Source organism: Pipra filicauda, unplaced genomic scaffold, assembly GCF_003945595.2.
Source record: "Pipra filicauda isolate LSUMZ 115617 unplaced genomic scaffold, ASM394559v2 scaffold754_size109397_pilon, whole genome shotgun sequence".
NCBI lineage: Eukaryota > Metazoa > Chordata > Aves > Passeriformes > Pipridae > Pipra > Pipra filicauda.
The window spans coordinates 38,082-50,799 of record NW_024104925.1 but is presented as its reverse complement, the minus strand read 5'-3'; the positions used below and the strand labels follow the sequence as shown (position 1 = coordinate 50,799).

Genomic DNA, 12,718 nt, shown 5'->3' with positions numbered 1-12,718 from the left:
GGGACACTCGGTACAGGCCACGCCCCCCTGGCCTTACTCCACCAGGGGGCGGGGCTTGAGTGGCGGAGCGAACCACTCTAGTCCCCGCCCCTCATGTCTAACCCGAGTAGGACGGGGCGGGGCTCCGGGAGACGGTGGGCGGGGAAATTCCGCCCCTCTGATATAATCCCGTCCCGCCACCGTCAGAGGGACGGGGCGTGGCTTCGGGTGAGAAGTGGGCGTGTCAATCCGCTCTAACCCCGCCAAAAGGACGCGAGAGGGGGCGTGGCTTCTACTCTAGGCCGCGCCCCTATCGCGTGTAACTCCTCCCCCGCGCGGCCCCGCCCGGCGTGACGCATCCTCCCCCTTTCCCCTCCCGCGCGCGCGCGCGCGCGCCTTCGGGTACGTGCGCGCGCCCCCGTGCGTTGCGTTGCGTTGCGTTGCGTGCGCGGCCCCGCGGGCGGCAGGACCCGGATCGGCGGCGGCGGCGGGAGGAGGAGGAGGAGCTGGAGCGGGGCCCGCGGGGCCCTCGGCCGCCATCACGGATTTCCTGTGGGACAAGCGCACCGGGCTGGCTGCGAGGACGGTGAGTGACGCGCGGCGGGCGGTGCGGGGTGGGGCGGGTAGGCCGCGGGCGGGGAGGGCCCGGTCCACGGCGGGTCCCCGGTGGGGCGGGGGCACACACGATGTGGGTGTTTCTGAGGGGGGCGGCGGGTCCCGATGGCCCGTCGCCCGTCGCTGCCGGTGTCCCGGTGCTTCCGGCCCCGCACGGGGGAGGCCCCGCCCGCCGCCGCCATCATCGCGCCCAGACCGGCCCCGGTGCTCGTCCCGCCGGCACCGGCCTCGGCGCTCCCCGCGATCGGCGAGGAAGCGGCGAGGCCTCCGGGGGGATCGGGAGCCGCCCCGCAGAGCCCTGGGGGTCCCGAGCCCCTTCCCCCCGGGTCAGCCCAGCCCCGGCCGGTTGTGCCTGTCCGAGCCAGGCCGGTGATGTCAGCGCGGGGCGGGGGCGGGGAGGTGGCCGGGGGGGTGTTTTGTGGGAACTCTGTGGGCAAAGGGAGCTCGGGCTCCTCTCCCGGCCCTGGCACGGGTTATTCCGTGGATGCCCCATCCCTGGAAGCGTCCAAGGCCAGCTCAGAGCAAACCCGCCTGGTGCAAGGTGTCCCCTGCCCGTGGAAGGGGGTGGGACTGGGCGAGCTTTGAGGGCCCTCCCAGCCCTTTAACATTCCATGATTCCCTGATTCGTGCCTGCGGAGCCGAGGCAGGTGGAGCTGCTCTTGCTTGGGGAGCTGAAATACGTGTGGGGAATGTGTGAGAGCTGGAGCTGGAGCTGTGCCATCCCCCCCCGGGGGTCTCCTTGGCTCTGACCTCTCGTGGTCCCCCAGAGGGGCAGAGCCGGGGGTTTGCAGGGCTCTGTTAATGTGCACTGGGAAGGGTGGGTTTGCTCCTGGGCACTTCCCACAGGCACAGGGAATTGTACCATGGAATACCCTGAGCTGGAAGGGGATCATCCAAATCCAACTCCCGGTCCTGCGCAGACACCCCAACAATCCCACCCTGTCCCTCAGAGCATTCTCCAAATGCCCCTTGAGCTCTGACAGCCTTGGGGACGTGCCCACTGCCCTGGGGAGCCTGGTCAGTGCCCAGCCACCCTCTGGGGGAAGAATTTTCCTAATATCCAACCTGACCCTGCCCTGACACAGCTCCAGCTGCTTCCCCAGGTCCTGTCCCTGCTCACACAGAGCAGAGGTCGGAGCTGCAGCCCCCTGAGGTCTCCCCTCAGCTGCTCCTCATGTGGCCCCTCCAGACTCTTCCCTGCCCTCGTGTCCCCCCAGGTGTGGATGTCACTTCCTTGGCACCAAACCAGGGGCATCTCCTGGGGAGTTGCCCCCGTGGGTGTTCCCGTTACTGCTGCACAGGGACTTTGGTGACATCCAGGGCTTCATTTCACCTTCCTCAGGGGTGGTTCCCTCCTCCCTGGGGAGCACAGGAGCTTAAGGGGAGAAGGTGGAAGCCCTGGAGGTGCAAATACTCCTCCTGGAGCTGTGGACTTTACAGATGGGTGCAAACAGGGGGAAGTAACCTGGAAAAGATTTGATTAATACGCAGAACTAGTTCCAGTCTTCTCGTGCCACTCAGGTGTCATATAGCACTTGGCAGCATTGACAAAATGGTTTGGTTTTTTTTTCTTTTTGGCTTCTGAGACATGTAAAAGTCAAAATAAAAATTATAGGAGGATTTATTGAAATAGATATTTCAATTAGATCTTAAAAAAAACCCCAAAACTTTTATTTTCTACGTAACTGGGAGAGAGTTGTTTTCCCATGACTGAACCTCTCCCATACACAGCAAGCACAGCTCCTCTGGGGGGTCCCATCTTGTTTTAGGGGGCTCTGGGATCTCTGAAAAGTTCTTCTCCCCCAGGGGGATCCCTGGGAGTGGGGTCAAGGATCCATGGGCCTTGATCCAGTCCTGTTCCTGGGGGGAAAACATGGAAAAATGGGAAAAGATGGTGTCAGGGAGCCAGGGGAAACTGGGATCCTCCTCCAGGATTCATCCCCAACACATGGATGTGACACTGGTGCTGCTTCAGGGCCTCAATGCCAACCTGAATGTGGGGGAAAAAACACAGGAAAAATGGGAAAATCCACAGAAACAGGGTCAGGGAAAAGGTCAGGAATAGGAGATCTATCCTCATTCTGAAACGTGGTTAATAGGGAGGGATATGGGTGTTTCCCAAGTGCCACTTCAGGATCTTGATCCAGTCCTGCTTCTGGGGGAAAAACAGGAATGTGGGAATGGGATGGGGAATAGGAGCAGGGAAGAGGGGGAGTCCCAGGGCAACATCCTGGATAAATGGGAAAAATAAAGGCAAAGTTGGGGATAAAATCCATCCTGATCCCTAAAAATAGTTACAGGGAAATAAGGATGTGGATGTGCTGCTTCAAGGCCTTGATCCCAATCTGATTCTCAGGGACAATGGGAGGAACAGGAGCAGGAGTCCCTGGGAATGAAGCAGGATCCCTGGGAATGGGAGTCATCCATGCCCAGCAGATGGATGTGGGATTTGGGGGGATTTGAAGGGGTTTGGGATGATTTGGGGCAATGTAGGAATTTCAGGGCGTCAGGGTTGATTTCAGAGGGATTTTGGGGGGATTTTTGGGTGGTTCAGAGGAATTTGGGGGTGCCAGGGTTGGTTTTGGGGTGATTTTGGTCACTCACATTCTTGTCCCCCTCTGTCCTGCACGTCTGCACCGACAGTGACTCCGCTTCGCTCTCAGACTGATTCCCCTGCGTGTTCAGGGTGTTGTGGGGAGAAAAGGGGGGTCAGGGACCTCAAAATACACCTGGGGGACCCCAAAATCCCCCGGAGACTCCAAAGAGCACTCTCAGAACTCTGGACACTCGGGTGTGCTGTGTTGTGGTCCCTGCTGAACCGGTCCCTGTCCCACGCAGCAGCTCCTGCTGTCCCCAGAGGTGCTTGGCGGGGTCCCCGCTGTCCCTGGGTGCCTGACGGGGGTCCCCGCTGTCCCCACAGATGCCTCACTCCCGAAGGTACCGCTCGTCGGAGCGCAGCAGCCGCGGGAGTTACCACGAGCGCTACCGGAGCCGCAAGCACAAGCGGCGGCGGACGCGGTCGCGGTCGAGCAGCAGCGAGCGGGACCGGCGGCACCGGAGGGAGGACAGCTACCACGTCCGATCCCGGAGGTGAGCCAGGCTCGAATCTGCCCTCCTTCGCCGCGGTTGGGTTGGGGGGGACCGCTGGAGATCACCCAGGCCAACCCCCTTCCAAGGCGGGGTCACCCGGAGCACAGAGAAACCCAGCCGGGTGGGTTTGGGATGTCTCCAGAAAGGGAGACTCCGTGCCCTCCCTGGGCAGCTCTTCCAGCCTTGTTCTTCACAGAAACACAGAACATTCTGAGCCACAAGGACCATCAAGTCCAGCTCTTAAGTGAATGGCTCACACTGGGGTTGAACCCACAACCTTGGCACTGTTAACACCAACTGGGTTAATCTCATGGTTCTTCCTCATGTTGAGGTGGACCTTCTTGTGGTTTAGTTTATGGCCATTGCTCCTCATGCTGTCACTGGGCACCTCTGAACACCCTGGCACCATCCTGACACGTGCCTTGGAGATATTTATATGCATTGATGAGATCCTCTCTTCTCCAGACTAACCAGGCCCAGCTCCCACAGTCTCTCCTCATTAGAGGGATGCTCCAGTCCCTTCATCATCTTTGTTTCTCCAGCTGGGCCTGGTCAGCCATGGTCACCCAGCTCCTGTGTGACCTGGGCCCTGCTCTGAGCATTCTAGGCCATGCTCGTGACCAAACCCCCTCATCTTGCTCCCCTCTTAGGGAAACCATCCAGGAGCCACTCCAGCAATCCCACTCCACCACCTGAGCTGGGACTGAGGCCCTTTTGCAGTGGCAGCTCCCTGTACCCCCCACACTCCCAGTCAGACCACTTTCCTCACCAGCTCAGCCCCAGGTTTCCCATAGCTGAGTCCCAGACCTCTGGAGCCTTGAAATAATCTTGGTGCAGTAACAAAATAACAGCTGGAGCTGGTGCCTCTGGGGAGGGACCCCAAACAAAGGACCCCCAGGGCTTCTTTTATCCCCTCAGAGTCTCAGTGCAGGAAAGTGTGGGGGTCATCAACTCCTGCACGTCTATGAGTGTCCCTCACCTGGCTGGGACACAGTTCCCTGTGCCCTTTGTTATGCCATGGGTTGGGAGTTCAGAGCCTCTTGCCTCCTGGGGTTCCAGCCCCCAGAACTCCCACTGCTGCTGCCCCCCGAGCTGCTGTCACTGAGTGTATGGAAGGAGGAGATTCTCCCCCTCTGCTCTGCTCTGGTGAGACATCTGGAACACTGCATACAGTGTTCCCAACATCAGAAGGACATGGAACTGTTGGAGCAAGTCCAGAGGAGACCATAAAGTTGATAAGGGGGACTGGAGCCCCTCCCCTCTGGAGACAGGCTGGGAGAGCTAGGAATGTTCAGCTGGAGAAGAGAAGGTTGTGTGGAGACCTCAGAGCACCTTCCAATATCTGAAGGGACTACAGGGAAACCAGAGAGGGACTGTTCCTCAGGAGCTGGAGTGACAGGACAAGGGGAACGGGTACAAATGGAAAGAGGGGAAGAAATTTTTTACTTTGAGGGTAGCGAGGTACTGGAACGGGGGGGCCGTGGCTGCCCCATCCCTGGAAGTGTTCAAAGCCAGGCTGGATAAAACCACGAGCGACCCGCAGGGGGTTGGGGTTGGATGATCCTCGAGGTCCCTCCCAACCCAATCCTCGGCCGTGTCTCTCCTTCAGCTACGACGACCACTCGGCAGACCGGCGGGCCTACGACCGGCGTTACTGTGACAGCTACCGGCGCAACGACTACAGCCGCGAGCGGGGCGGGGACGGCTACTACGAGCCCGAGTACCGCCACTCCTACGAGTACCGGCGCTCCCGGGACCGCGAGGGCAGCTACCGCAGCTGCAAAAGCAGCCGGCGTAAGCACAGGCGGAGGCGGCGCCGCAGCCGGTCCTTTAGCCGCTCCTCATCGGTGAGTATCCTGCTCTCGCTGGGCCTGCCCTGTAAACCTTTCTCTCTCCCAGGTGCCGAGCTGGGTAAGTAGAAAACTCACTTTCTAAACGCTCTCTCGGACTCGGCTTGAACTCTGTGTGTGTGTGTGCGTGTGTGTGTGCAGGAGGAAAGTTTTCGGTGCAGAGCGTTCCTGCCCGCACGTCCCGCTGCGCCGGCTGGGCACGGGGGGCTCAGACCCTCTCTCTTAGTGTTGCCCGCTCAGGTGGGAGGACAGATGTGTCCCTGGGGTGTGTCCCTGGGGTGGTGCTGCAGCTCCTCCCGTTTGGTGACGCTCATGGAGAGCTGTATAGGAGCCCCAGCCAGGCAGGATTTGTGCGAGGCTCAAACAGCCGACGCTCAGCTGGTCCCAGTCCCAGAGAGCCTGTGACAGGTGGCTTGTCCCCGTGGTCACTGGTTTGGGCTGTGGCAGGAAGCCCCTGGCTCTGATTCTCCAGAGCAGATCCTCCTGGGTGGGCTCAGCTGACGTGGGGTGTCGTGTGAGGGGCTTTGCGGAGGAGCAGAGCTTTCGGACCACTCAGCTCAGGTGGAGGCAGCGACCATCCCAGGCTCTTCCTGGCAGTGTCCCTGGCTTTCTCTTCTCGTCTGTTCTGCTGTTCACTTCTGTTAGACCCCAGACACGGTCTCTGCTCTGTGTGTGGAGCTCTCAGTGTTGTCTGGTCTGTTCTGACTGTGTGTCCAGGGAGGGGATTGGGGGCTGGATTCGGGTCCCAAGTCTGCTGGGCCGCTTGCTCCCAGGTGTGGGGATACTTAGCTGAGGAACTGAAGGCAGGAATTTTCTCTTCTCTGGCATAAACCTCTTATCTGCCTCATCCCAGGCTGTCCCTGTTCCCTGTTGGGCTCTGCTTCTCTCCTGGAAGTTAGTCCTTCCAGGATCAGCTTCTTCGGGGGAGGGTCTGAGAAGAGGTGTCCGTCTTTCCCCAGGCAGTCACTGTAAACTCTCGGTTTTGGATGGATTGTTGTTACCTAGAGCTGCTTCTGGAATCTCTGAATTCCTCTTTCCGAGTGTCGGGGCTGGGGGAAGCTGTGTGGGCGGTTGTTGGAGTGGGATGGGGGTGCCTGTGAGGGCAGCCTGGGCTTGTGCAGGACCTCTGGGCACCTGCCTCCCACTGCCCTTCCTCCTTGGTGGCCGTGGGGCTGCCGGGAGCCCCCTCCCTGTGGCCTCTGGCATGTTTAGGGGGTCCCCAGGACCCGAAGGCTGGTGCTATTCCTCTCTGAGCCCCCGTGGGAGCGAGAGCAGCCGGCCCCTTCCGTGCCCCCTCGGCTCCCACACTGACAGCTCTGCTCTCACACTGGTTCGGGTGGGGCTGTTTGTAGGTTCTTTTTTTTCTTATTTTTTTTTTTATTTTTATTTTTTTTTACTTTTTTTTCCTTACTTTTTTTTTTTTCCTTTTTTGCTACAACGAAAAGCGAAACTGTTTTTTTTTTTCTTTTCTGAGCTAGTGTGTTGTATCTTGACATGTTCCCTTGCAATATCCCTATCGTTATATATTCCTCTGTGCCGTATGAATTGGCTGGGAATCTCCTCCTGCAACCCCTCCTCAAACAACCATGTGAATTTCCAAACCAACCAATGCGTGACGCTGGCTGCTGCGCTGGTTTGAAAATCTGATTGGTGAATGATGAATTCCCTGTCTGCCTGGGCCAGCAGCGGAGTCGACAGAGCAGCAGAAGGGCCAAGAGTGTGGAGGACGACGACGAGGGGCATCTGATCTATCGCGTCGGCGACTGGCTACAAGAAAGATGTACAGCCAAATCGTAACATAATTTAGCTCTCTAGTTAAGCTCCCATCGCAGTCGCAGATCTGTCTTATCTTTCTGTTTCATTTTATTTTCATTGTTTATTAAAGAGAAACCCTCTCCTTTTCCTTCCCCTTTTGTTAAAAGCTACGTTTATATTGTGTATTGTTACTGAAGTGCCAGGGAATTAGGGCAGCTGCCTTGTGCAGCCGGTGTCAGCCTTCCGCTGCTCCGGTCTCTCCAGCTGTGTGCAGGTTAGGTGTTGCAATGCATTCTCCTCTGCCCTGTGTATCGCTGCAGCCAGGTGCTGCTCCCTCTCTCAGCTCCTTCCCTCTCCTTCTCTCCCTCCCAGATGAGATTATCAGCACGCTGGGGGAAGGCACGTTCGGCAGGGTGGTGCAGTGCATGGATCACCGGAGGTACGTGGGGAGAGGGGAGACCGCAGCTGGCAGTGGAGCCTTTCGGGCATAATGTGGGAGCCTGGGGGTGAAAACTAATCTGTTGGCTTCCAATGTCCTCTGCTGGTCTGGGCACTCGCCCTCTTGGGTCACCTGTGTGCCGGGAGAGGCTTTGGGGCTGTTTGTGGGGAGGGAAAAGGCACAGCTTTGGTGGACACCCCTTAAAAACAGCCACCTGCTCGAGCAAGGGTGGTGGAGGCTGTGCTGCACGGGGGAGGCTGGTCAGAAGGTCCCTTTCATAGGACACAGCCCTTTTGACCTCCTCAGGGCTCACTCTGTGCTTTCTCTCTCAGGGGTGGTGCACGTGTTGCTCTCAAAATCATTAAAAACGTAGAGAAATACAAAGAGGCTGCTCGGCTGGAAATCAACGTGCTGGAGAAAATCAACGAGAAGGATCCCGAGAACACAAAGTGAGTGTGCTCCTGGTGTTGGACTGGAAGGGCCGGTTCCAGGGGTGGGATGGAAGAGGTTCTTGGTGCTGTGTGGCTGAATGTGATCCTGGCTAGTGTTGGAGGCATCTTGCCTTGCCGTGGGGTACAGACTGAGCAGCGGAAGGAGGAGCCTGGCGCAGGGATGGCATTGCAGAGCTGGTCCCAACTGGAATGTTTCTGTCAGTCTCTGTGTCAGGATGTTTGACTGGTTTGACTACCATGGCCACATGTGCATCTCCTTTGAGCTGCTGGGGCTCAGCACCTTTGACTTCCTGAAGGACAACAACTACCTGCCTTACCCCATCCACCAAGTACGGCACATGGCCTTCCAGGTGTGCCAGGCTGTGAAGTGTAAGTGCTCCCTGCTCCTCTCCCTGCTGCACTGGGCTGACCTGGAGAGCTGTGCAGCTCCCAGGGACCGGGACACTCGTGCAACTGGTGGCCCAGAGCAAGCGAGTTTTTGCTGTTCTTCTGAGCCTGAGCCTTCCTGCCCCTCTGGGAGTGAATCCTGTTTGTTTTCCAAGGCTTGGGGGCTGGCAGTAGCTTAGGGCACTCCAGCATCCACCCCCCTCACCTTCTGGTGATCAATACAATAAGTCTTTGTGCTTCTGATGAAGCATCTTGGCCTGGGCCAGCCTGTTCACACCCAGTGCTAAATGTGGGCTAAAGTGGTGCCAGTATGAGCAAACTGAAGCAATGATGGCTTTTTGTGGCTGCAGCCTTGCTCTGCTCCTGTCCCATCACCCCGACTCTCTTTGCTTCCCCAGTTCTGCACGACAATAAACTCACCCACACCGACCTCAAGCCGGAGAACATCCTCTTTGTGAACTCGGACTATGAGCTCTCCTACAACCTGGAAAAGGTAACACACTGCCTGGGGTCAGGTCTGCTCTTGGGTTCTTGGTGTCCCTGACTGGGAGGGGAGCTGGGACGTGCCCCAGGTGACAGGGGCTCCCTCAGGGCCTGTGTCTTGCACGAGCTGCCTGTGTTCAGGCAGTGAGAAGTGAGCCATGGGGACCCCAGGTGTTGCTGGCTGGCGGTGGGAGTTTGTTTGGGGCTGAGCTGTGGGGCCCCCAAAGCTTTCCCCTCCCGTGGTGTGTAAGGAAAGGCCCTGAGTACCTGTCTGGGAGCTCCTGGGTCACGGATCCCGTTGTTGCCTGTGCAGAAGCGGGACGAGCGGAGCGTGAAGAGCACGGCCATCAGGGTGGTGGACTTTGGCAGTGCCACGTTTGACCACGAGCACCACAGCACCATTGTCTCCACCAGGCACTACCGGGCCCCTGAAGTCATCCTGGGTAGGTCCCTGCCGAGGCAGGTGTGTCCCTCGAGGTGCTGCTCGCTGGGCTGGGGAGTGCTGGGCCTCCACATCGTTCAGGAGCTGTCCCGGCTTTGCCCTGGGAGATGGGAAGTGTTTGTTTAAGAGCTCTCCAGTGCTGTTTTCTGGGAAGGCCATCATTATAGCCATGTCATTATTCTGGGGTTGTTCAGCCTGGAGAAAAGGGGGCTCAGGGGGATCCTTCTCACTCTCCACAACTCCCTGACAGGAGGGGGGAGCCGGGGGGGGTCTGGCTCTGCTCCCAGGGAACAAGGGACAGGATGAGAGGAAACAGCCTCAAGCTGTGCCAGGGGAGGTTCGGGCTGGACATCAGGAAGAATTTCTTCACAAAAAATGTTGTCAGACCTTGGAAGAGGCTGCCCAGGGAGGTGGTGGAGTCACCATCCCTGGGGGTGTTCAGAAACTGGATGTGGCACTCAGTGCTCTGGGCTGGGTGACAAAATGGTGATGGGTCAAAGGTTGGACTTGATGATCTTGGAGGTCTTTTCCAACCTTAATGATTCCATGATTATCAGTTGGTGTTTTGGCACTGCAGTGCATTGCCAGCAGGGCACCAGGGGCTTGGCTGGAATGGGAACTGTTTTTCCAGCTGTTTGTTTTTTAAAGGGAGAGGGATTTGAAATCCTGTACCATAACTGGATCATTTATTTAAACAACATTGTTTTTCAGAGCTTGGCTGGAGCCAGCCCTGTGATGTGTGGAGCATTGGCTGCATCATCTTTGAGTATTATGTGGGTTTCACCCTGTTCCAGGTGAGAACTCCGGGTGGTGTGGCTACTTCCCAACTGGTGAGAGAGGATTCTGGCTGATTCCCAGCACAGCCCAGAGCCCCTGGGGCTGATGGGGGTCTCTCCATCACTGCTGTCCTGGAGAAGTGTTGGCCAGGAAGGGGTTTCGGGTGGGGGGAATAGCCAGGGCTGGAGGCAGAACCACTGGAATCTGTTCCATGCCTTCCCTTTACATTTCTCTCTCTCAGACACACGACAACCGGGAGCACCTGGCCATGATGGAGAGGATCCTGGGGCCAATTCCTTCTCGGATGGTCAGGAAGACGAGGTGAGCAAGGGCCCTGCAGGTGTTGCAGCCTCCCTGAGGGATCCCACTTTGGAGGGGGAATTCCCTGGGTCCCCTGGCCGTGCTGGTGCCCCGAGCCGTGTGCCCTGCCAGGGCTGGCACGCTGCTGTTGCTGCAGGGTGTGTTGTGCTCAGGTGTAACCTGTTCCCACCTGTTACTCCGACAGGAAACAGAAGTATTTCTACCACGGGCGCCTGGACTGGGACGAGAACACCTCGGCCGGACGCTACGTCCGGGAGAACTGCAAACCCCTGCGGGTAAGGAGGGTGGGCAGCAGCCCCTCCTCAGTGCAGAGATTCTCCCTCTGGGCAAGCGCAGGGCAGCAAAAGGCTCAGACTGGTGTCTTCCTGAGAGAACCTTGGAATAAACTAGGAAGCCTGAGTTTAATCTGAAGTGGAAGAGGAGGAGGGCATGGAGAGTTCAGGAAGTGGGGAAGGGCACGGATGGGTGAAGGGCAGTTCTGTCGTGGATAGAGGAGCCCAGAGTTGAGGTCTGGGCTGAGGGATGGCCCCAGCTTAGCCCAGGGGATGTCCCAGGCCGTTCCTGACCTGTCCCCTCCGCCCCCCAGCGCTACCTGACGTCGGAGGCCGAGGACCACCACCGCCTGTTCGACCTCATCGAGAGCATGCTGGAGTACGAGCCGTCCAAGCGGGTCACCCTGGCCGAGGCCCTCAAACACCCCTTCTTCGACCTGCTGGGCATGGAGCCCAGCACAAAACTGTGGGACTCGAGCCGGGACATCAGCCGGTGACGCCGCCGGTGCCAGCCAGCCTTTGCATTCTAGCCCCCGTGGAGGCCCCCCGTGACTTCTTATCCAGACACTTGGTGCTTTTTTTTTTTCTTTTTTTTTTTATATATATACATGAGAAGAACTCCCCTTTGTAAAGCTGTTAATATGTGAGATACTGTAAATAGCCCTGTCGGCCTCGGGGCAGCGTGGGCCTGACCTGCTGTTCCATGAGGTGAGGGGGGGCCTGTGTGTCCATGCTGTAAATACCTCTCTCGTCAAAGTGTTGCTTTGTCTCCTGTTCCTGCCCTCCCTCGGTGTAAATACTCCGGGACTCGCAGCTCTCTGTAGCTTATCTGTTCCCTTGTAAGTTATGGAACTGGTGGGACTGCATGGGAATTATTTTTTGGATCAATGTCATAGCCCATCCCCACACCAGAGTTTTATAAGAATTTTGTACAGTCTTTGTGACAAATAAATATGAAGTGAATAAAAAGCCACTGAGCTGGGTTTGGCACCGGCAGCAGCTGCTCCTGGGATGAAAGCAGATGCTGACAGGGATGAAAGGAACTTTGTGATCTAGGAAACCAGCTCTGTCTACCTGCACCACTCCTCCCAAGCCTGCAGGGGCTCAGAGCTGCTCTTGGCCCTCAGGGCTGCAGCTGGACCTGGGCAGATGCTGGTTGTGGGGTCAAGCTGCCCCTTTCCTCATGCCCTGGGGTCAGTGTTGGGGTGGGAAGCAGAAAAAGGACAGTGGGGCCCTCAGACAGGTGTTCTCTCACCTGAAGAGCCCTCTCGACCCTGGCTGGGGTGGAGCACTGGCTGCTGGTGGTGGCTGTTGGAAAAGGGGTGTCAGGAGCCCACGTGGGTCCAACACCCACCCCAGGGCTGTCTGTGCCTTCTGGGCTCCTCTCAGCTCTGCAGTGTGGCTTGGACTGTTCCCTGGGAATTGCTGGGGCTGTTCCAGAGGTGGGAGCTCACCTGTGGTGTTCGTGTGTCACTCTCAAGGCTGTTCAGAGGCTGAAGAGTATGTTCAGCAGAGTCTCTGCTGAGCACTGAGGATGGAGGGGATGCTGAGGAATCCCTGCTGGGGAGGGGGGTCGCTGTGCCGTCCGCAGGCAGCTGGAGCCCGTGGAATCGGGGATTCCTATAAATAACCGGCCCAGGAGACACAGGAGAAATTCCCCAAGTGCTCCTCGTGCCGCGGGTCCCTCCCAGGCTGTCGGAGCCCACCCGGCCGGCTCGGGGGGCTCAGCGACAGCTGCTCCACTGCTGGGGGGGACATAGTCTGCAGCCGGGGTGGGGGGGTCGGAGGTGAGGCCTCGGAGAGGGCAGGTTGGGGACCTGGAACCCTGGGGGTACACGGGAGCGCCGGTGAGGGGA

General features: G+C 58.2%; 1 protein-coding gene across 3 annotated transcripts; it reads left to right on the top strand.

The window, feature by feature from the left end:
• Positions 1–431: 431 nt before the first annotated feature.
• CLK2 (CDC like kinase 2) lies at positions 432–11,825 on the top strand. Of its 3 annotated transcripts, XM_027751335.1 has the most exons (13): positions 432–565; positions 3,515–3,684; positions 5,294–5,531; positions 7,221–7,314; positions 7,662–7,728; positions 8,061–8,177; positions 8,383–8,549; positions 8,966–9,060; positions 9,364–9,493; positions 10,204–10,286; positions 10,511–10,590; positions 10,775–10,865; positions 11,177–11,825. In XM_027751335.1, the coding sequence occupies exons 2-13, from the start codon at positions 3,515–3,517 to the stop codon at positions 11,357–11,359; spliced, it is 1,515 nt and encodes a 504-aa protein (XP_027607136.1). In that variant the 5' UTR covers positions 432–565; the 3' UTR covers positions 11,360–11,825. The 3 variants fall into 3 exon arrangements, with proteins under 3 accessions (XP_027607136.1, XP_027607135.1, XP_027607137.1); XM_027751334.2 differs by lacking the exon at positions 432–565 and having other exon boundaries at positions 7,218–7,314; XM_027751336.2 differs by lacking the exons at positions 432–565; positions 3,515–3,684; positions 7,221–7,314 and having other exon boundaries at positions 5,455–5,531.
• Positions 11,826–12,718: the final 893 nt, after the last annotated feature.

Bases quoted from the DNA above. Each gene is read 5' to 3' on its own strand.
- CLK2 (XM_027751334.2), top strand. From the start codon at position 3,515: ATGCCTCACTCCCGAAGGTACCGCTCGTCGGAGCGCAGCAGCCGCGGG. The intron at 10,287-10,510 runs GTGAGAACTCCG...TCTCTCTCTCAG, and splicing joins TGGGTTTCACCCTGTTCCAG to ACACACGACAACCGGGAGCA. The intron at 10,866-11,176 runs GTAAGGAGGGTG...TCCGCCCCCCAG, and splicing joins AGAACTGCAAACCCCTGCGG to CGCTACCTGACGTCGGAGGC.